We start from the raw sequence: 20,965 nt of genomic DNA, 5'->3' as shown, positions 1-20,965 counted from the left end.
TAGCACGTCAAACCTCATCATCTCATGTTGAAATATAACTTCCCTCCATTGATTACTAAGTCAAGTTTTGTTTTTTTAACCAATATTTGAACCACAAGAATTTACTCTAGCCTAAAGTCAATGATACAACTTTTATGTTAGTTGAATATGATCATTGTTGGCCCTTGGATCTCTTACGTGTTGGTGCCTTCCATTGGTTTCATCTCCTACTTATCTCATCTAGTCTTGAGATCCTTCAAACGTACTTGTGTCATAGATTCTTCTATCACTGTGGTGTTGAGCCAAAGTGTATTTTGTTGAGCCAACTTGTGTTAGAGATTCTTCTATTATTAGGTTGTCAAACAGGATGGACAATATGCTCGGAGACACTATTCCCCACTCTGTCTCTGTGAGGAATCCTCATTTTCGTCTCTGTCCCATTACCCATTTTGGGAAGTCGAGGAAATCCTCGTCCTGTGGAAAAAATTCATTGTCTATCTCTTTTTTCTTTTATTTATCTAAAATAAATTGAAAATTGAAATTAATAATAACAATTTTCTAACCATTTTTATTTATAATTTAACAAAAAATTTAAGTTAATTTAATTATTAGATTAAAAAAATAGGTATTGTTTAAAGTTTAAGTAAAAGAAAAATCCTTTAAATATAAATAAATAAATAATAATAATAATAATAAAAAGTATTTGGGGCAGGATACTTTTTGATGAGTGGTCTAAACTCCAAGGCATTGAAGTCTCCCTTTTGAGATGATACATGTTCCTCTATTCCTCTTAGTACCCTATTGGTTTGTGTCCACCCTCTTAGATTTTAAGTCTTTCTTTAGATAACTCTCAACAATATTTCTTTTAACAACCACATCATTTAGAAAAAAAAATTTAAATAAACTTAATTTAGTATGAGATGAAAGTTATTATAAAGATGTTCATTTCGCACATGTTTTAAATTAAATATTTTACCAGTGCTTTTAAATACTCCTAAAACAAGATATATTTTTTTTAATTAATATTTAATTTTCAGTTTTATCCCTTTAAATAAGATTTATTTGTTTATATGTGCATATGATCTCTCTCACCTAATCAAATTTATCCGATAATTTTCATAAGTTGAATTTGTTAATTTTTAAAAGATTATACCACATTGATTTTTTATAAAGAAAAATTAAACTATTTCTTTTTAAAGAACATAAAAGACTAATATATGTATTTATCTTTAACATAGATAAATATAGATATTAGATTATAGTATGAAGATTTGTTATATTTATATTTATTTTATTATATTTGAAAACAATCATCTATTATCATATATTAAAAAAAAAAGTAATAATAAAGGTATTTTAGCTAGTTATTATTTTTAAAACAATATTCCTTAATACTAATTTACAAAACACTGTAACCTTCTTTTGTTTCCAATTTTCAAACTGAAAAAATAATTTATTAAATAATAATCTACTTGGTTATATTCTACTTACACGTTTACGTCCGTTATTTTAAAAGTTTACGATAATTCCAAACAAAATCTTAAACTCGATTGTTTGATTAATTGAAAATTGTTATGGGAAAAGGAGAAAATTAAAGGGAGGAATTAGTAGTAAAGGGGGATAAATGAAATTAGGTATGGTATGAACAAAATTAGAATATGCTTTGGATTAAATTTTGGAAAAGGGTTTAATATATGGGAAGCCCCACAGCCATTATATATTTAAATGAAAATCTTTTGAGAAAAGTGTAAAAAAGACGGTTGAATTTAGTTTTATTATATGATGAAATATATAGAAGGTTAAGTAAGTAGTAGTTACAAAGATTCCTATCCTCAACATACAAGTCTCTAACTAAAATCCCACTATATATATATATATATATATATATATATATATATATTTTATATATGTAATAAATTAAACAAATAATTAACTATAGGTGCCTATTTATTTATCTCATCTAATTTTCAGTGCTTTTAAATTAGGTCAAGTCTAAATAATATGGTATTAAGTCCATAGCTTTTCCAAACTAATTCTTCCTTTTTCTTTATTTCACATTTAACAGGCAGCTAATTAATATATATAGGTCTTTGGAAATGCAATGTAGTAATTAATTTGTCAATATGCTTTGTATACATAATAATAATAACGTAACATCAACTGACCTCACAATTTAAGTAATATATGAAATCAGTATTTCACTTACGATCCACCCATCCCATGTTGGTTTAGTATGGTATTGAGGTTTATTAACCCAAACATACGTTAAGTCAAAAAAAAAAAAAAGTTATAAATATAGTAATAAGAGTCAAAATATTTAGAAATTTAGAACAATTTAAAACCATGTGTTGATATTATAAATTTTAGATTTAGTTCTCGAAATCTATTAGTGATAGATTATGTCATTTAATAAAAGTCATATAATTGGTAGAAATCTAACATGACTAATAGATATTAACCTATATTTTCTTTCTCAATTAGAAAGAAAATATTTTACTTTTATTGACATAAATTAACTATTTCTTAAATTGACGTGTTTTTGAAAGAAAATATTGTTAAGAGTGTATAGTAAAAGAGTGATTGGACAAAAATGTTATGTCCACGATATAATTTGTATTGATTGTAGAAAATAATTTATGAAGTTCTCTACTCATTTGAAACAAAATAACTTGTAATAATAGATCCACATTGAGCATTGTAAGCTTAAATGATATAGAGACTACGAGAAGAAAACTTATTTGTAATGTTTGTAATCCAAATACCTTTTGAATCTTAGTAAAACCTTGCTCGTATGACTATGGACTACTTTAAAAGTTCTGCAGAATAATTTGATAGAAACAAAAAAATATGGTAGATTATTTTTTGTTTGAGAGAGGGAAATGTGGTTAAAATATACGAATACAATAATTTAAAATCCTAGATAAGAAATATTATTAAGTAGAGTACAAAAGCAATACCACATAGCTAGTTAGAACGGTTTGTCATTCTTTAATTTTCACGTCAATCCATTTATGTCTTTAATCCCTCCTTAAAGGAAATTATAATACAAACACACCAACTCATCCCTCAACTACAATAACTAGAAATTTGCTTTTAGTTATTGTACCCATTTGGGCAAAGCAAAGAAAGAGGCAAGTTTTTATTTATTTAAACCCTACACCAATCACCTCCTAAAGTTGGTAGGCTAAGGTGGAAATGTTAAAAATTAGAAAGAAAAAAAAAACCCAATAACATTTAAATTCAAATCCTTAATTCACACAAGAAAAGTAGATATATATGATATGATAGGAAGAAAAAAAAGGAAAAGGAAAAGAAGAAAAAAGAAAGATTGGGATAAGAGTAATTTTGAAAGTGTAGATAATTAAAAAAAGTGGACAAATGTCGTGTAAATGAAAAAGCAAAGCTTTATGGGTTATTTTTGAGTCGCAAAGAGGGATTTGGACCAATCTTTCTCCTTTTATTATTTGATATATATCCTGATCATCAAATAATCAACAAAAGAATGTTCGTCTTGTAATTCTTTTCTTTGACTTTTATTGTGTATTTTCTTTGGTTTTGTTGGGCCACTTTAAAAGGTTGCTTTCCCATTTTGGTTTCGTACCTTAGGGCAGATCAGGGATTTACCACTACACCACGTGTCTATTTCATATTCAATATTTCTTCTTATGTTTTTCTGTTTTTGATGCGTCACCTTGATATCTATTTTTTGTTATCATGTCTTTATCTATATTGTTTTTTATTCCAATCAAAAGAAAAAGAATCTGCTCTCTTTCCGACACTAAACTGCCGACCAAAATCCCCAGTTGATTATCTTCTATGTGGATAGATTTAGAGATCAATCCCTTCGCTTTAGTTTTGGGATTTGGTACCGTTGCATCTATATATGCCTTACAAATTTCATTATTCCACCCTATTTCTCCATTCTGTGAGTGTTTGAAACATAATCGATTTAACTATACAATATTAAGATGTTTAGAAGAGTTATTTTAGATTATTAAATTACATATTGAATTCACGTCCGCTTAGAGCTATTTATTAAGATAATGTCTTCTACATAATAGTAGACTAACTTATAAAGAAAGTAAAGTATTAGATATTATACTAATTTTTCTCCATTAATTAGCTTAAGCTTCTAAGTGATTTAGTATTACATTTTTTTTTAGTTATACAAGTTTGAACTTTGAATTCCAAAGAAATGAGTATATACCAATTAACTGACAACTGAAATACTTTTATGTTGGTTATTGATTAAGAACGTGTGAATTCATGATGATTAAGTTATTTGGAACTTTTTTTAAAGAAAAAAGGTTTATTCCACTTTTAGTTTGCTTTTATATAAAGAGAAAAGTGAGACGAATTTTCATCCGTAAACTAAAACAAGACCAAAATGAAGAAAGGAGACCAAGAGAATAGGTCGTGGATAACGATCGTTTAGAATTATGAAATGGAAAATTGAAAAATACAAATAAAACAAGTGAATCAAACGTGTTTTTTTTTTTTCTTTTAAATTTTTTAAGAAAACCAATTTATAAAAAAAGATTTAAAAGAAAAAAGTGAAAGTGAAAATGAAAGGAAAAGGGACTTTTCTTTCTGTAGAAGCCATGTTTAGAACGTGTTATGAATTAGAAAAAGCTGGAATTAAAACAATGGGCCGGACTGGAAAGGCCAATTTGAGAGAACCCAACAGAATTTGGGCCTTGAATGGGCTGAAATGCAAAATCTTGGAGTTGAGGCTGTTCTTCTTGGACATTGGAAGCCACACAAGCAATCTCAGCTCGAGTCTTGGCCAACTGGGTTTCTGCCACGTGTAATTGATGTTGTAATTGGGAAATAATCCCTACACATCCATAAACTGGATCTTCAATTCTGCATTTTGCCTCAAATATTAAAGTTTCTGCTGCTTCACCTCTTAAATGTGTAGGAAGTTGCTGATTAAATTATCAAAAAAAAAAAAGAAAAAAAAGAGTGACTAAGAAATATATATAGATAATTAAGTAAGGTGGTGAGAAAGAATGGAAATAAGAGATATGATATGATATGATACGATAAGTTAAAATGGTAGGTGGAAAATGAAATATATCATAAACTTACATGGAGGAATTTAGCAACATTACTAGCACCATAAATTCGATGAACAATGGTGAATCTTTGAGGATTATTGGAAGGAAAGAAAGGGGAAAAGATACAATCGGAAGGGCATCTTCTTCTTAAATATTTACAAGCTGCACAACGACCAGAAATCATACTAAAAATCCAAACTGAATATAATATATTTGACAAGATCTAGATTTTGGAAGAAAATAAGAGAGAAGAAGATTTGGATGAAGATTCTCCAAATCTTTTGTGTATATATACATTTTATGGTGAAATATGGAGAGTGTGTGTTTTTTATTGACAATAGATAACGGCTAGTTTTTCAAATTGTGATATAGTTTACAAGGAAATGTTTAATTATGTAATTGTGTAGATATGGTAACAAAAAAAAAAAAAAAAAGGTTAATTATTTTTATCTTCCATAAATCATTACGGTTGTGGAAGGAATTTTTTTATCTTCTTTTTTTTTTCTTTGAAGATACATTAAACCATAAATTAATTAATATTTTGAATACAAAAATATGGGTCTTGAAGGAAACACAAAGCTTTTAGATTTCTGAATCTTTTATTATTGATAATTGAAGTATTTAAATTTTTGATGAATTATGAAAGTTCAACATTTGATAACCAATTTGATTTTTTTTTGTTATTAATTATTTAAACTTTGCTTTTTTTTTTTTTACAACTTCTTACTGTATATTTTATGATTAAATATTTGAATTTCTAGCCCAATTTTAGAAAATAATTATTTTGAAAACTACAGTTCATGCTAATCATTGTTGGGATTTTTTTTAATGGTTTTTATGAAGTACAACAGTTAATTTCTTTTTATATAAAAGTGATTTAAAGAATCAAATAAACTATTTTTAAAACAGAGAAAGAAAAATAGTTTCAAAAGAGTAATTGTAATGAATAGAAATAAAATGAGAATATTTGCACATATAGCACAGAAAAAAAGGTCTTTTCCAAAATATAAAAAATGATAAAATATTTAGATTAATTCTAAAAACGAAAAAAAGCCAGGGACCTATCATGTGAAATAACAAAAATGCCCCGTCAACTACGCCATCAACAACGTTATTGTTTGATACGCAATCGTTTAGATATGACTACCAATTTAGATATAATTACAATTTATACGCGATCGTTTAGATATGGCTACAATTTATCAAAACGTTTAGATTTGAAAAAAAAAAAGAAAAAAAGTTTTAACTAAGAATTCACTTATTGGTTGTTTAGGATGGATTAAAATTATAATTTTAAAAAATTGATGGGAAAACATGTAATTTTTTTCGTAAGAGAGACAATCTTCTTCGTAAAAAGATTATAAATGATAATCCTGTTGAAAATGCTTACATATTATATCAAAATTTTAGATTATATCTCTGATAGATACGGATTGATCGATAAAAATCTATTCAGCTATTAATATATATTTTAAAAATTGATATATTTTATAAATATTTTTATTTATTCTGTTATATTTAAAAATGAACGTCTCTTAGTTTTTTAAAAAATAATCCAAACAGCCAAGCAACAAATCAAAAATCAATAAAATTGAAGTAATACCAATAATTAATTAGTTTAATTTATGAAAACTAACCAATAATAATCAAAATAGTTATTAAATGAGATGATAATTATTGGAGTTCATAACATTGTATAAAGAGATGAATTCACGAAGGATTCATAAATTAACCTAACACAATGATACATTGTCTCAACTCACAAGAAATTTACTACCTTCACATATTGAGTTTTAACAGTGATATTCACCAACACTTCCTCTATGATGAATTTGAACCATCTCCAAAAAGCATTTCTAAAATTTCATCTTCCCAACCCTGCCAAAACAACAACAACCATATGTCAATTAATTAGATTTTTGAAACATAATTAAGGAATAGTTAACAATGTATTATTGATAACTAGTACTAAAATTAAAAATGAAAAGATTGTATGCATTGCCTGAGTAGGGAGGCTTGAAGGTTGGATTACATGATCCTGCTTTGTTGAAGCATCCATTTCAATCCCATTCCAAATATCAGACACGTCCATTTCTTCCTTCTAAACAAACATATAATTATTATTGTTAATCTTAATTTCTCTACATGGATCTTCAATTTATATTGTTCATTATTTAATAAATTCATATATGGTAACGTATGTAAATTACCAAACGTTTACCCTTAAAGAAGTTTGATTCTGGTTGTGCTCCATGAAGATCTCACTAAGAACATCAAAACAATTTTGGTAGTTGTCGTCACCAATATCTTCAAATGCAATGGTGTCATTAGCTGCTGCTTTCCCTTCTTCTTTTGATGACACTAAAAAGGAACCACTCTCGTCCATATTTTTGTTAGAAACCACTGGTAATTTTTTTTGCTTACCTTCAAAATTCTCAGCAAATGCCCCATTATCTTGACCTAAAAAAATCATTTGATTCTCTCCGGTCTTCGTCAACATTCCATCGCTTGAACACTTAGGGTTTTCATTCTCCATCGGCGCGATAATTTGAGCGTTTTGAGTTGAACTCGAGATGGAGTTACCGTTGCTAGAGAAGTTAGGTTTGTTGAGAATCAAAAGATCACTTGAGTGGTTTTGATTCCCAAGGCAGGGCAAAGAATGTCCTTCAAGATTAGGGTTAGGACATTGGAAGTTCAAAGGAGTTATTAGATGTAGTTTATTTTGAAGGAAACTATTTGAATTTTGGGATTGGAGTGTTGATGTATATAAATGGGATTGAAATTGGAAGTGAGAAGAATTAGCAAAATTTGACGTTGGTAATGTGCAATCAGAAAGTATGTTTATTGAATGACTTCCCTTCTCAGTAACTCGTCTCAAGAAAATTCTGTACTTCTGTGTTCATAAACAAAAGATTTAGATACAATACTTTCGTTAAAACAGAACATTAATTAATTATATGTGTAATAATGATATGATGGTTTATAAATAATTAAAATTGTGTATTAACATGATGGAAACTATTTGCATAATATAAAAGGAGGGTAAAGCAAAATCAGTGTTTTATTTAAAGTAGTAATGTCGAATATCAGATTGGTTTTTTCGGCAGTATAATGTGTACTTTCAATTAATCATGATTATGTATAGAAAATGTAACGTCAAGTACATAATTAATTAATAAATACAAAATTAAAAGAATTAAGAAGGGACATATTTAACCTGTAAATGGCTAGCAACATTTTCTCTAGTCAACCCAGGCACATTCATGAACTCAAGTATCTTCTTTGGAACTGCCTCTAAACAAAACTAAATAACTTCATTAGTACACAAAATATAATCATTTGAATTTGAAGATCAATATTAATGGTAAAATTTATAAAGCTAATTAGGATAGAAGACTTACTGTGAAGGCCTATTAGTCTAATGGCTTGTAAAAAGCGATTATGAAGTGAATTAGTCCAAATCACTTTTGGCTTTCTTATAGGAACATTTATGGATTTTTGCTTTGCCTTATTGTTCTTGAATTTTGATGACCTTGATTTAGATTTGATGATCTCCTTTTCCGAACAAGGTGTCGAAGAGTTTGACGATTTGTCGATCGACAGTTGCCGTTGGATGATTGTTGTTGTTTGGTTAGGTATAACATTTTTGGTTGTAATAACATATTGCCAAACTTGTTTGACATCCTCTAGGCTTATTGGTTTTACCATGTAAAATGCAACACCCTCTTCTAAACTCTTCAGTATCACACTTGGCTTCTCATCAGCTGACATCACTGCATTAATTAAATATATATTGCAAACAAAAGTAATGAAACTTTTATAAGACTTTATTATTATTTCTAACTTGGTATATATATATAGATATATGTTGTTAATAATATTGTAGATTGAATTATGTATAATACAAACATTATTACTTACTAATAACAGGAAGCTTGAATTCTTGCATTACTTTCTTTTGTAATTGAAGACCATTCATTTGAGGCATGTGGAGGTCAGTGACAACAAGATCAAAAAACCCTTTTCTTGCCCTAAGAGTATCGAGTGCTTCCATTGGGTTTTTTAGAGTCACAACTGAAATAAAAATATATGAGATGATCATCATTTTACAATAGCTTTCTATACTATGCTTTATTCAAATCTAAAAAGTTAACCCTCTTTATCAATATCATTAGGTATTCTCAATACTTGGGTTTGGAAGGACAAGAGGGTTTCATAAGAAAATCTTATTCTCATGTCCTTTTACTTCTACCTAAATAAATAAGATATCTCTAAGGTTCTATTATATTTGGTAACTACTTTGTTTTTAAATTTTTGAAAACTAAGTTTATAGATACCATTTCTTTCCTAGTTTTGTTTTTTAAATGTGGCTGAAAATACTCGAGTGTAAATGAACAAACATTGTTTTAAAAACGAAATTCAATAGGGTAAAACTTCCTAACTTAATCTCAAAATTGTGTAGTAATCCAAACTTAATTTAGACACCCATGTGAAAATGAAGAACCGAAAGTAGAAGAAGAAGAAGAAGCCCAGAAGAGAACGAGAAGAGAAAAGAGAAACCTTGGTATTTGCAAAGTCTAAGCATGGCTGAAACGATAGCAAGAGAAGTAGCATCATCATCCACCAACAGTATATGAATATCCACCAACAATTTTCTATCCATCCTTCAAACCTCAAACTCCTCAACCTTAATTCTCAATCTCAAAACTCTATAGTATAATCATTCTCATCAACCAAACATGCCTATATTATATCTTACGAATTACACGTTCCCAAAGTTTTACATTTAATGCAACTTACCAAACATATCATCCCCCCACTTGGACTTCCATTTCCACAAGATTCCCCCAATCTTTTCATTTATTCCTCCCTCCCTCCTTCGTTTCTCCTTTTTCTTTTTCACATCATATTACTCAATATTCTTTTCACAAATTTAATATCTATTCTAAAACTTCCTAATAAATCTTCATTGCATCATGCATGAATATAACCAAAATCACACTTGCCCCAACTCATAAAGTTATCAACTTGACTTATACTATTTAATTGTGATTCCAATCTTTCTAATCTCACTTATATATCTGTCGTTAAGTATATATTCTGAAATGGTTACATAATACTGATCCTAATTTTAGTATGACGTAATAATAGAAGACCTTAGATTCGTAATTATTGTCCTTCACTTGTGAGGATGAGAATGAGATGGAAAATATTATAGATATTCATACATTTGTTTTAATATGAAGGTAAGATTACAAGACCTTAGAGTCTTAATTATTGCCAATTCAATAGTTTATATCGAGATAAAGTATATAAAAGATTATATATCCATGATACATTCTTTTATATTTATTAAGAAATAGATAAATATACAAATCCAGCGATCAAATAGTATCTTTATACATAATCAATGTGTATAAATTTCTAATTACTTTTTCGCAAAGATATGAATTGGTGGAAAGAAGTAATTAGTTGCCATGACACCTACCTTGCTAAGGTATTATGTGTAGTTGTTTTAATTGTTCATATAAAACCCACAAGATAACACCAATTATAGTGTCTCTAACCAAGCTTTTCAGGAGACTGCTAACAAAGCCATTGGAATTACCTTCTCCAGCTTTCTTACCTGCAAGGTCTCGAAATCGTAAGTTTCCTTGGTCCGATGTTATTGCGTAAATGACACCATTCATATGGCCTCTTCCGATCACCCCGACCACCCTCTTGCTCTTGTTCACCGCCTTGCTACGCTTCAGAGACCATGCAAGGTACTGCAAATGCAACTATATTAAGCACTTTGTAATTGGGAATGTTGAATTGAAAAATGATGACTACAAAAACAAATGCGGAACCAAACCATGAATATCAAGAGAGATATTAGTCTCTTTCTCTCTTTCACACAGATAAGAAAAATATCTGAAAATGCTTGTAGGATTGCACTTACGGTATCTCGTTCATGAATGAGAGGTTGAAGGAGGGATGGATAAGAAAAACTAAGCTTCTCATAGAGCTGCAAAGAACTACCATTTCCATCGGATTCCTGAAGCACCAAATTAATCACAACACAATGATTTTTCCAACACCGTGAAGTATATGATACAGGTACCGATTTGAACTTCAACAAAAATTAATATGCTTTGATTATGGTCTTTCTTCAGATGTTAGTAAACAAGGTTCATAGGCAAAAGAAGCAATCATATTAGGGGAAAAAACACAAATGTTTGAGAAAACAAAAGAAAATTTTTAAACTTCAATCCGTTTATCTATGTAGAGTTCTGTTTAGTTTAGACTGAACCCATTTAAAAGTTTTGCAAGGAGCCAATCTATTTTCACAACAGAAGTTTCCAATATTTATGTCAGTTTGTATTTTCTATGGTCACCACCTTTGATTCGGTTCCTGGCCTGACCGGTGCCTACTAAAAACTTGGGAACATGACCCTGAGCAGGAAGTTTCCTTTTATCTTGCAACCATAGCAAAGGCTGAATCACTTAAAAACATAAACCATCAAAATCTTTGATATGGACAAGCTTTGGCTTAGAAAACATTCAAAGAACTTTGCTTATATACAGGTCCTTAATATATTTGAGGTAATAACCTATTGCACTTAAAAAGCTTTAAATTCAGTAACGGAATATCAATGAGACTGGTTGTCTTATGAACAATAACTGAAGGAGTTCAGGTGGGAAAGAACCTCATCAATGTTTTGAGAGAAATCAGATCCCGATGTTATCCCACGAATAACTGAGCTTACTAAACTCAACTTCTCAGTCCAAGTCAGAGCATTCCATGCCCTTTCTAGCTGCATGAATAAATCATATTGAAGTGAATGAACAAATTAAATTATCTGAATAGACCAAATTGTACAGTCATTTGCACTTGCCAAAACAGAATAGTCCCATCTTGCAAGAGAAAATACATACTGTTATCTCAATTGGCCGGTCCCCCAAAACTATTTGCGCACCAACTTCTTCAGATGCTTTACGAGCAGCTCGAAACTGCATGATTAGTGAGAGATTCATGAACTAGTTGCTTCCAGATATGCAGACCTAGACATAAATACATCTAGAAATCACTTGATCATTTGAAAAGCTGATTATTAAGTACCTCGTCTCCAAAAGGACGGTTGACATCTGATGAAATTTTGGATGAAAATACTGCTAGAAGCAGACGCAAAGCAAGAGCAGTCTGGCCTCCTGATAAAATGAGAAAATTTTAGACAAATTTTAAGCCAAAAACAACAGAAAAAATGTTACTCCTTAGTCATTACCTAGGTTTATGCTGCGACCAACAGCACCTAGAAAACCATCCCCACTCAAAGAGAACATGTTGGATTTCAGTTTTTGGTCTGGCTCACCAGTATCTAAAGTATACATGATACCAGCTCTGGAACAAATGTCTGCAATAATTTTAAGATGTTGATTTTCTCAAAGAAAAACAATAACTCAGCAGATCAGACTTTCTCACTTGGCATTTATTAGGAACTATATTACACCACAACTTCCAAACTTCAAACATAATCCAGCCTCTCAGCTGACATGTAGTTTTTTTACAAGATCCCTTGAAGAAGAAACACAAATTTCTCATTAGTCATTGCCATACTTTGCAAATGTTTTGAAAGAAAGATGATACTTAACGACTACTCTTTGGCTAATAGCTATCACAGAGAAGAATTTTGGTATTTTTCCTTTTCCTCTAAGATTCATCAGACCAGGAGGCAGAGAGGGCAAATGAGATTTTGGCCATTTAAGCTCTTGAAAATTTGAACGCAAAACTCAACGAAAGTGCAACATATTACCGGTGAGTCAGCCATGTGAACCAATAACTTGGACCTCAAAAGACCCCAATTCAAGCTCTCATAAATAATCGTCCAACGAAAGAAAGTGCAGAATAAGAATTCTGACGAATTATCACTTAATTCAGTAAAAGAATTAGATTAGGCCAATTTTCAAAGGAACGAATCAAACTTGCCTGCTCCTGCAAAGCTCGACGACTACATTATCAGGCTTTACTGCTCGGACAACTCGCTCGACATCCTTTACCGATTTAGAAGAAATATGCGAAGTTCCAACCAGCCATATTGCTTGGGGTTCCACGAATTCGGCCCTCCACGCTGGGACAGGCCCAAATTTCGTCTTGTCAACCAAAACCAAAATGCCATCGTCAGCCAAATCAAGCAACTCAGGGTGAGTTTCAGCGATGGCGGCTCTAGAATCCTCAGAGATTTCCGATCGGAAATCAAAGTCCGATGGGGGCGGCTTAATGGAAACGTTGATGGGCTTTAGAAATTTGGTGGCAAATGAAAGTGGGTAAGATCTGAAAATGGGAATGGCAGCGAATTTAAGAACCTCCATGGATGACAGCAGGGAAATGGAAGGAGAAGAAGAAAAAGATAAAGAAAAAGGAACGACCTTTGACGGCCATACACAGATTTGATTTGGGGGAAACTTTTTGAGGATAACAAATCGATATGGCACTGATTTGACCACAGAAAAAGAAAAAAGAAGAAAAGAAAAAGTACCGAGAAAATGACCATCTTGATCTTGATTCAGTGTCCTATTTGTGTAGCAGTGGAAATTGAAAAGACATTGTTATATATAAATATACAATATATTTTATTTATTTATTTATTTATTTTGATTTTTGATTTTTGTGGACTCAACCAATTCCAATTCTCTCTCTTCTTTACATTTAAAACCGTGTTTAGACAAGACATTAATCACATATCAAAATCTCTCTTATACATTATTAATTTCTTCTTAACCCAAGAAAATAAAAATCAAATAGGACTAAATAAATGACTTATTTTAGAATAAGAAGATCGAGTATATTCAATCTAAAAAGTTTTGACCATAAATGTACACAATGATGTCTAATATTTATTTAAAACTAAAAGATGAAGTAGTTAGTGGCAAGCAAGAATGACCCAAATTAATCATCACAAAGAAAGAAAATCAGGCAAATCAATATTTGTACCCATATATTTAATTCCCTGATAAAATTTTATTTTTGTATTTATTTTAAAACAAGTAAGCTTCAAGTAATAAATCATACAAAATTCGAACACTCTAAAATTTTGCCAGGTTGTGCATCATCAAAATATATTTATGTCGGTTTTGTTGAGCATATAGCCGCGATATCCCCACGGTCTTTACCACTCCTTACTCCCTTACTCCTTACTCCTTACTCCTTACTCCTTACTCCTTACTCCTTACTCCTTCTTCTTCTTTATATAATCCCTCTTCTTCCTTCTTTCGATTCAAAATCCATATTGCTTTTTATTTCTCCATGCATTAATATTTGATCTAATTTCTTCCGTTTCATATGTCTGATAATAATAATAATAATAATTCCCCCCTCCCTCCCGGTCGCCACCGCATCTTCCGCGGTATCCGTTCCCGTTCCGGCAAATGGGTCTCTGAAATTCGGGAGCCACGTAAGGCTACTCGTATTTGGCTTGGAACTTACCCAACTCCCGAAATGGCTGCCGCCGCCTACGACGTCGCCGCTCTCACTCTCAAAGGCCCTAATGCTTCCCTTAATTTCCCTCATTCTCTTTTATCTTATCCCATTCCTCCTTCCACTTCCCCTTCTGACATTCGCGCCGCCGCTGCCATTGCTGCCGCCGCCAGAAACCCCAATAACACTAGCCCACAAGCTTCTCCTGCTGCTGCTACTACTATTACTGCTACAACTACTGAATATTCTTCTGTGACTGAGGCGATCGATGGAGGTGGGCCGTCCTCCCATGCGACGGGGGATTGTTCCGGCAAGTTTGTGGACGAGGAAGAGTTATTGAACATGCCGAATTTACTTGTGGATATGGCGGAGGGAATGCTGGTGAGTCCACCAAGGATGAAGTCGCCGTCTTCCGATGACAATTCTCCCAACCATTCTCAAGGAGATGATGGATTATGGAGTTACTCCAAATAATTCCCAACAAATTTTCCGATTTAACAAAAAATTGAAGAGAGAAAAAAAAAAGAAAAAGAAAAAGAAAAACAGAGCAGGTGAATCATATCATAATCCAATCCCCTAATTTTTTATTTTATATTGGGTTTATTAAAAGGGACCTTTTTCTTTTTCTTGGTTTGATTGCTGCTGTTCTGATTTATCTTCCACATGATCAAAGTTTAGGATTATTAATCAATTTCTAACTATGGTTAGAGATGTTGGGAATTGGAAGATTTAATTAAAAAGAAAAGAGGAATTGAAAGGTGTAATTATTGGTGAGTCCATACACTGCCTGCTGCAGTTAATGGAACTTAGCCCCAAATCTGTCACATTCAATTAAATATCTTTTTTTCTCTCCCCCCCCCCCCCCCCCCCCCCCCCCAATTTTATTCCATTTCTCATTTCCTTCCTTTCCCTCCAGCTTCCAATAATAATGTCTCTAAACATTTATATATATCTATAATATACATTCCTTACTTTTCCAAATGAAAATGTTTCATCATTTTTTCTTAATCACTACCTGTATATGCAGTTTGATCTAACTATGGAGGAGGGAGAAATTTCTTAATTTTCTCTTTAATTCTATGCTCTAAATGTCATCATCCTATACTTTTATAATATACAAGGAGTCTTCTTCCTCTTGGTAATCCATGAAGAACATTTTGTTGTTGACACCAAAATTAGAGCTTTGGACTTCACAACTTTCTTTCTCACTTTCCTATGGTTTCTAAATTAAATAGATTGTGTAAAAATTAATATATTATGTTACATAAAATAATTTTCAATAGTTAAAAAAATCATCTTTTGTAACTTTGTTAAAAAAATGGAAACATAATCTTATCTAAACTAACGTGTGGTTAAAAAAATCTTAAAAGTTGATATTTTATTTCTCACATATTTGTTATACAAAAAAAAGATAAAATATTTTATAAATTCAAATTTCGGAACAAACAAAAATAAATATCAAAAGAAAAACAACAACCATGTTTTATATTTATATTAGACTATGGGATGTTTTCAAATATAACAAATTGAACAAAAAATTTATCAATATAACAAAATTTAAGAATCCATCGGAATAGACACCAATAGATAAGATTCAAACTCTCAACCAATAGATAAGAGTTGAGCTCTCTATAATGTATTATATATTTTTATATCAACCATCTATGTAGAAGATATTTATCTGACATGTCCTCTCCACTATGTATCGAAAAAGGTTGAGTTAAAATCTCTAGAATTTATTTTCCTCTTCTTTTGACTAATATAATTATTCTAAAGGAGCTTATATAGTGAGAGAAAATTATATTAAATCTTGGGTGTAAATGGAGAGAATGTGAAGTGAAATATTTAAAGTGAAAACCATAAACTTGAATACCTAATTCAAAAAGCTTATTAATAAATACAATTTTGAGATTTTTTTTAAGATTACTTTTTACATTGATAAGGAAAAAGCAATGAGACCCTTTCAACCCAAGAGGTTTTAACATTACAAAAAACTATTAAAAAATAAAAAATAAAAAAAGTAGAATAAAGAAAGAAAAAGTATTAGTTTTGTTTAATTAAAAGGATTTAAAATGAAAATGAGAAATAATATATGATCAAAAGAAGAAAAGAAATGTATGAATATGTGTTAATTAAAGAAAAAAGAAAAGGGAAAAGGGAAAATGGGTGGGAGAGTACGTAGTGAGGGGTGGAGGAAAGAGGTACTAATTGTACGGACACCACATAATATTTTTGGTAAATAAAGCAAAGGGCCGTCCGTCCAATTCATTTCCATGCACTGCAAAATGGGGTCCCTCAAATTTAAGTTTTTCTGAACTCTTTTGTTAATTTGGAGTAAATTCATGTTTCCATCTTCGTATCCAAACAAACATTATTATGTACCTTTTTCTTTTTTCTTTTCTTCTTCTTCTTCTTCTTCTTCTTCTTCTTCTTAATTCTGTTTGATTCTATTTTCATAATTAACTTACACCACACACACACACATATATATTTAGACATTTAATTCAATTCCCACACCGACCGGTCTATTTTATGTTCACTCATAACCACACACACACTATGATCGATTCTTCTACTTTTCTTTCAATTTTTTTTCACTCTTTTCTTTTTTACATTTTGTATTTGTCTATATATCACTTTCTATAGCCTTCAAAATTATGTAGATTGAAGAGACAAGGGAAAGCCTATGCCTTCTAGGGCTGTCTTTATTCCATTATTCGTGGAATCATTAATTACCCTTTTTTTTTTCTTTTGTCATTTTTACTTTTTTCCATTCGAATTTTTTCCTAGTAATAATGTTATATGCTAAATTATCATGCATTATTCTTTAGAGGTTGTTATGAAGTTTGAGAAAGGAGATTTCTTTTAGTTAGGGAGTGACAAACAATTGTTTCTCTTAAAGGTTAATGGGATACACCTAATAGATGTTGGTAGGGCTGAGACCAAGTTCAAATGGACCTAATATAATACATTAGTTGTTGTGTGACACTGATCTCTATTTCTTATCCTCATTGATCTCCTTTGGCACCAGGTTGTATTGGAAGTTCAATGCATATGAGGTTTGGTCAAAGGAAAGAGGATTGGGCGAGCTTGGGTGGATTTTTCGGAGTCATTAAGGGTGTGCAATCTTGAGTGGTGGTAAAGTTATTAGAGGATATCAAAACACAATCCACACCCTAATCATCTCCTCAATCTCTGCCCTTTAATTTTGTCTACAATTCCATATTTGATCTCTTGTATTGTATATTTATATCAAGCATTATATCAAGAAATAAATCAAGCAAAATACATTCTTTAAACAACCGCTTTAAAGCTCTTTTAGCAAGGCCACAAAAAAGGAGGAGTCTCAGTTTGTTGGAAGCAAAAGCTTTATTGGAGGTTTGTTGACTATAGTTTTCCATAAAACTAATCTTTCCTTTGAAGTGATTAATATTCTTGTGTGTAAGGAGTTGATCTTGGGTTTCTCGTTGAAGACACTATCATAGTGTTATTTTTTGTCACATTCTTAGAGAAAAGGAAAATCAAGTTATTCATGTGTTAGCAACTTTGCTCGAGGTAGTTTTTTTTTTTTTTTTTTTTTTTTTGGATTTTTTTATGTTGATATGAAGTTAGGGGAGTAGTTAGGTGTTTGTTTGGTTGTATTGTTGGCTTGCCAAATTAATAATAAAACAAAACAAAACAATAATAATAAGTGTACATGAATCATGAAATTAAACTGTGGGGGCTTCAATTCTTAATTCAATTTAAATTATCTATCCATAGGAAACATAATGATTAAATAAAAAAAAAATTAATTTGTATAATTTTGTGAGAAAACATACAATCAGAACATTATAGTTACAAAAAAAAAGTATATAAAATGATGGAAAGACAAAAAATAATGACAAATCATGTCCGTTGAGGACAACGGTGACAACATCATAGCTGGAGAAAATAAAAGGGTTCGACTTTATGGACCGAACTATAGTATCCATAATTTTGTAACTTGGTACTTATAATTTAATTTATTTAATAGGATATTGATACTCTCATATAGTTCCTTAATTTCGAAAGGCTTCTTTGTCCAACATTTTCTGAACTGGTAGAACAAAAAAACCAGAAAAAATGTTAGGCTACACACAATGATCAACCCTATCACAAACAAACGACACAAGGGTAGAACGATAAATCCCTTGCAAACTTGTCGAAGTCCAAAGTTAAAGTTGATCGACTACATTTTAACCTCAGGAAAACCTGAGACTAGTTGTGTGGGTGTATCTCAGTATCAATTTTGTAGTGTATGTGTAACAAAAGTAAAGTGGTCCGACATTTAATTTCCAGCTGTGGTTAAAAGCATGCATGATAATGACTCTTATAATATGTACTCTTAAGTTGGTATCATGTTATTGAATTAAATTTAAGGGAAGAAAAGAGAAAAGATGGGATTAGGTTAGCCGATGGAGTTAATCCGAATAAGGATGCAATAAATTAAATTAAAGAAGAAAAAACTTACCTATTATAGGCGAGGAAAAAGATAGGGGAATCATGAATTCTTTAATTAATTAAACCCCACATATATCATTTCAATTGTTTACTGATTACTATTTAAAAGTAGTAGTAGTACGGAATGATACCTTTCTTCTTTCTTCTTTTCTTTTTTTTTTTTTTTTTTTTTTTTCTTTCAAGAACGTCACCAAATGTAATTTTCAAAATTTAATCATTCTATTATTTTAATCATTATATATATATATATATATATATAATGGTTTTGTCGATTATTTAGTTTATGCTTTTTAGCTATATACCCATTGGATTAAATTATTTTAGTTTGAATTCTTGGAATTCAAATAAAAAACGCATTCATGAAACCGAGGAATCGAACAAATAAGTAGTTTTTTTTCTTTAAGAAATTATATATAATATCAAGTATGACTTATTTTAGTGTATTTGAAAAGAAATGTATTTAGTTGTATTGTATGTTACACAATCCAATTGAATTATGTAGCAAAAATAAAAATATTTTGATGTGTACTTAAAATATTTGAGTAAAACTAATCAAAACATTTTTCCATGTATTTTCTCTTTCTCCTCATTTTGTAACAGGCTTGAATACTATTTTATCGTTTGAACGATTCTTTCATTCTTAATAGTTAATATACATCTTCAAATACATTTTAAATTTGAATTTTTTTTTCTTTTGAGATATCAAATTTAGAGACTTATTAGAAAAAATAAACTAAAAAAAAAACTTAGAAACAACCTTATATTTAATATAACTTTAAATTTTAAGACCTAATTTAATTTAAAATCTATTTCAACACATTCCTAATATTTGATAGGGTCCAATTTCTTTAGTGGTTTTTCTTCTTTTGGCTTTATACATTATGGTCAAAACTCAATAATTATCTTTATGACCCCCCCCCCCCCCCCCCAGTGAATTATATATATTTTCAATTTTTTGAATGTTTATTATTATATAGTTTTTCTCATGTAATTAAATTCCTTTTTCATTGTTAAACAAATGGTGTGTCCGTACGTTGAAGGGATCCCAAGTCTACAAGTAGATTCAATCATCATTAGGTTAGCATATGTTCAATTTGGGAAACTTGCATTTGCATTTTAATAAGCAAAAAAATCCATCTTTTTCCTGTTTTATTACAAGAGCTAATCAAAACCGATTGGCTAGTTGTTAACATTCATTGTTCTATATGGCTATCATTTCTTTTGGTATTAGATTTTTTATACAACATATATTATAAATATTGTGAAGAGATGGGTGAATAAAAGTTTGATTTTGATTTACTAATATAAAGATAATAAATTTATTTGGATATGACTATAGAAGAGTAATTGCCTAACATTTAAAATACTTAAGGAAGTGATAGAACTTCTTGGGTTCATCATAAAAAGAGTTTGTATCTTTTAATTTGTTCACTTTTGATCATTTCAATTAAAAGTGCTTTAAGCTCGGTATACTATATCTTAATTATATGATTGATACAGTTACTTGAAAGAGCTAGGTGCATTTGTAGTTGGGATCAGAAAGAGCTAATAACTTTTTCACTTGGGATTGTTTGGATTGGTTTTTGAAGTGTTTAATTTTTAAAATAATTCATTTTAAGGTAAATTGAGGTGTTTGATATTCATTTGAAATAATTTTTAGAAAAATGAGATTATGAAATAAATCATTTTAGAGAAAACACGTACAATCAAATTTTAGAATAAATTTTTATTTTATGTTTAATAAGAAATCCCTTCCAAATATTTATTTTTCTTCCTTTATTTTTTCTATTCCTTTTTACTATCTATTTTTCAGTTCGTCGTTCTTTTTGTTCTTTTTTTTTTTTTCTATTTTTAAATACTTGGAATATTTTTTTTCGATGTATATGAACACACAGTTAAATATAGAGATTAGCAGATGTTTCTCTCTCAGTCAAATCTATTTCGACTTAACATCTGTGAAAGAAATCATGAGGACGTCAATGAAGAACAT

General features: G+C 30.2%; 4 protein-coding genes across 8 annotated transcripts; 1 reads left to right on the top strand and 3 right to left on the bottom strand.

Moving 5' to 3' along the window:
- Positions 1 to 4,396: 4,396 nt before the first annotated feature.
- Positions 4,397 to 5,324, bottom strand: LOC103484045 (LOB domain-containing protein 24-like). The gene is made up of 2 exons (XM_008440947.3): positions 5,071 to 5,324; positions 4,397 to 4,907 (listed from the first exon to the last, which is right to left on the bottom strand). The coding sequence occupies exons 1-2, from the start codon at positions 5,221 to 5,223 to the stop codon at positions 4,602 to 4,604; spliced, it is 459 nt and encodes a 152-aa protein (XP_008439169.1). The 5' UTR covers positions 5,224 to 5,324; the 3' UTR covers positions 4,397 to 4,601.
- Positions 5,325 to 6,737: 1,413 nt separating this feature from the next.
- Positions 6,738 to 10,219, bottom strand: LOC103484043 (two-component response regulator ARR14-like). 3 transcript variants are annotated; one of them, XM_051086682.1, is made up of 6 exons: positions 8,961 to 10,219; positions 8,441 to 8,812; positions 8,257 to 8,333; positions 7,261 to 7,932; positions 7,042 to 7,140; positions 6,738 to 6,917 (listed from the first exon to the last, which is right to left on the bottom strand). In XM_051086682.1, the coding sequence occupies exons 1-6, from the start codon at positions 9,142 to 9,144 to the stop codon at positions 6,861 to 6,863; spliced, it is 1,461 nt and encodes a 486-aa protein (XP_050942639.1). In that variant the 5' UTR covers positions 9,145 to 10,219; the 3' UTR covers positions 6,738 to 6,860. The 3 variants fall into 3 exon arrangements, 2 of the variants coding, with proteins under 2 accessions (XP_050942639.1, XP_050942640.1); XM_051086683.1 differs by having other exon boundaries at positions 8,257 to 8,327; XR_007821947.1 differs by having other exon boundaries at positions 6,883 to 6,917; positions 7,250 to 7,932.
- A 131-nt stretch (positions 10,220 to 10,350) lies between these two features.
- LOC103484044 (uncharacterized) lies at positions 10,351 to 13,538 on the bottom strand. 3 transcript variants are annotated; one of them, XM_008440944.3, is made up of 7 exons: positions 13,006 to 13,538; positions 12,305 to 12,420; positions 12,142 to 12,230; positions 11,958 to 12,032; positions 11,729 to 11,836; positions 10,981 to 11,076; positions 10,351 to 10,807 (listed from the first exon to the last, which is right to left on the bottom strand). In XM_008440944.3, exons 1-7 carry the CDS (start codon positions 13,386 to 13,388, stop codon positions 10,532 to 10,534), a joined length of 1,143 nt encoding a protein of 380 aa, XP_008439166.1. In that variant the 5' UTR covers positions 13,389 to 13,538; the 3' UTR covers positions 10,351 to 10,531. The 3 variants fall into 3 exon arrangements, with proteins under 3 accessions (XP_008439166.1, XP_050942642.1, XP_050942641.1); XM_051086685.1 differs by having other exon boundaries at positions 12,305 to 12,433; positions 13,006 to 13,154; XM_051086684.1 differs by having other exon boundaries at positions 12,305 to 12,433; positions 12,502 to 13,149.
- Positions 13,539 to 14,211: 673 nt separating this feature from the next.
- LOC103484042 (ethylene-responsive transcription factor ERF027) lies at positions 14,212 to 15,329 on the top strand. The gene has a single exon (XM_008440941.3). It carries the CDS (start codon positions 14,359 to 14,361, stop codon positions 14,965 to 14,967), a length of 609 nt encoding a protein of 202 aa, XP_008439163.1. The 5' UTR covers positions 14,212 to 14,358; the 3' UTR covers positions 14,968 to 15,329.
- The last annotated feature ends 5,636 nt before the right edge of the window (positions 15,330 to 20,965 follow it).

The sequence above is a fragment of the Cucumis melo genome, chromosome 6 (genome assembly GCF_025177605.1).
Source record: "Cucumis melo cultivar AY chromosome 6, USDA_Cmelo_AY_1.0, whole genome shotgun sequence".
In the NCBI taxonomy this organism is placed as follows: Eukaryota; Viridiplantae; Streptophyta; class Magnoliopsida; order Cucurbitales; family Cucurbitaceae; genus Cucumis; species Cucumis melo.
The sequence above is the reverse complement of the archived record's forward strand: the minus strand, read 5'-3'. Positions and strand labels throughout refer to the sequence as shown.

What these genes read in the sequence shown, in the direction of transcription:
- LOC103484045 (XM_008440947.3), bottom strand. Translation starts at nt 5,223, where the DNA reads ATGATTTCTGGTCGTTGTGCAGCTTGTAAATATTTAAGAAGAAGATGC. An exon ending in ATGTTGCTAAATTCCTCCAT is followed by an intron (nt 4,908 to 5,070) that starts GTAAGTTTATGA and finishes TAATTTAATCAG; the next exon opens with CAACTTCCTACACATTTAAG.
- LOC103484043 (XM_051086682.1), bottom strand. Translation starts at nt 9,144, where the DNA reads ATGATGATCATCTCATATATTTTTATTTCAGTTGTGACTCTAAAAAAC. An exon ending in TAGACTAATAGGCCTTCACA is followed by an intron (nt 8,334 to 8,440) that starts GTAAGTCTTCTA and finishes AGTTTTGTTTAG; the next exon opens with AGGCAGTTCCAAAGAAGATA. An exon ending in ATGTTGCTAGCCATTTACAG is followed by an intron (nt 7,933 to 8,256) that starts GTTAAATATGTC and finishes TTATGAACACAG; the next exon opens with AAGTACAGAATTTTCTTGAG.
- LOC103484044 (XM_008440944.3), bottom strand. Translation starts at nt 13,388, where the DNA reads ATGGAGGTTCTTAAATTCGCTGCCATTCCCATTTTCAGATCTTACCCA. An exon ending in ACCGGCCAATTGAGATAACA is followed by an intron (nt 11,837 to 11,957) that starts GTATGTATTTTC and finishes TTATTCATGCAG; the next exon opens with CTAGAAAGGGCATGGAATGC. An exon ending in TCTCTCAAAACATTGATGAG is followed by an intron (nt 11,077 to 11,728) that starts GTTCTTTCCCAC and finishes TTGGTGCTTCAG; the next exon opens with GAATCCGATGGAAATGGTAG.
- LOC103484042 (XM_008440941.3), top strand. Translation starts at nt 14,359, where the DNA reads ATGTCTGATAATAATAATAATAATAATTCCCCCCTCCCTCCCGGTCGC.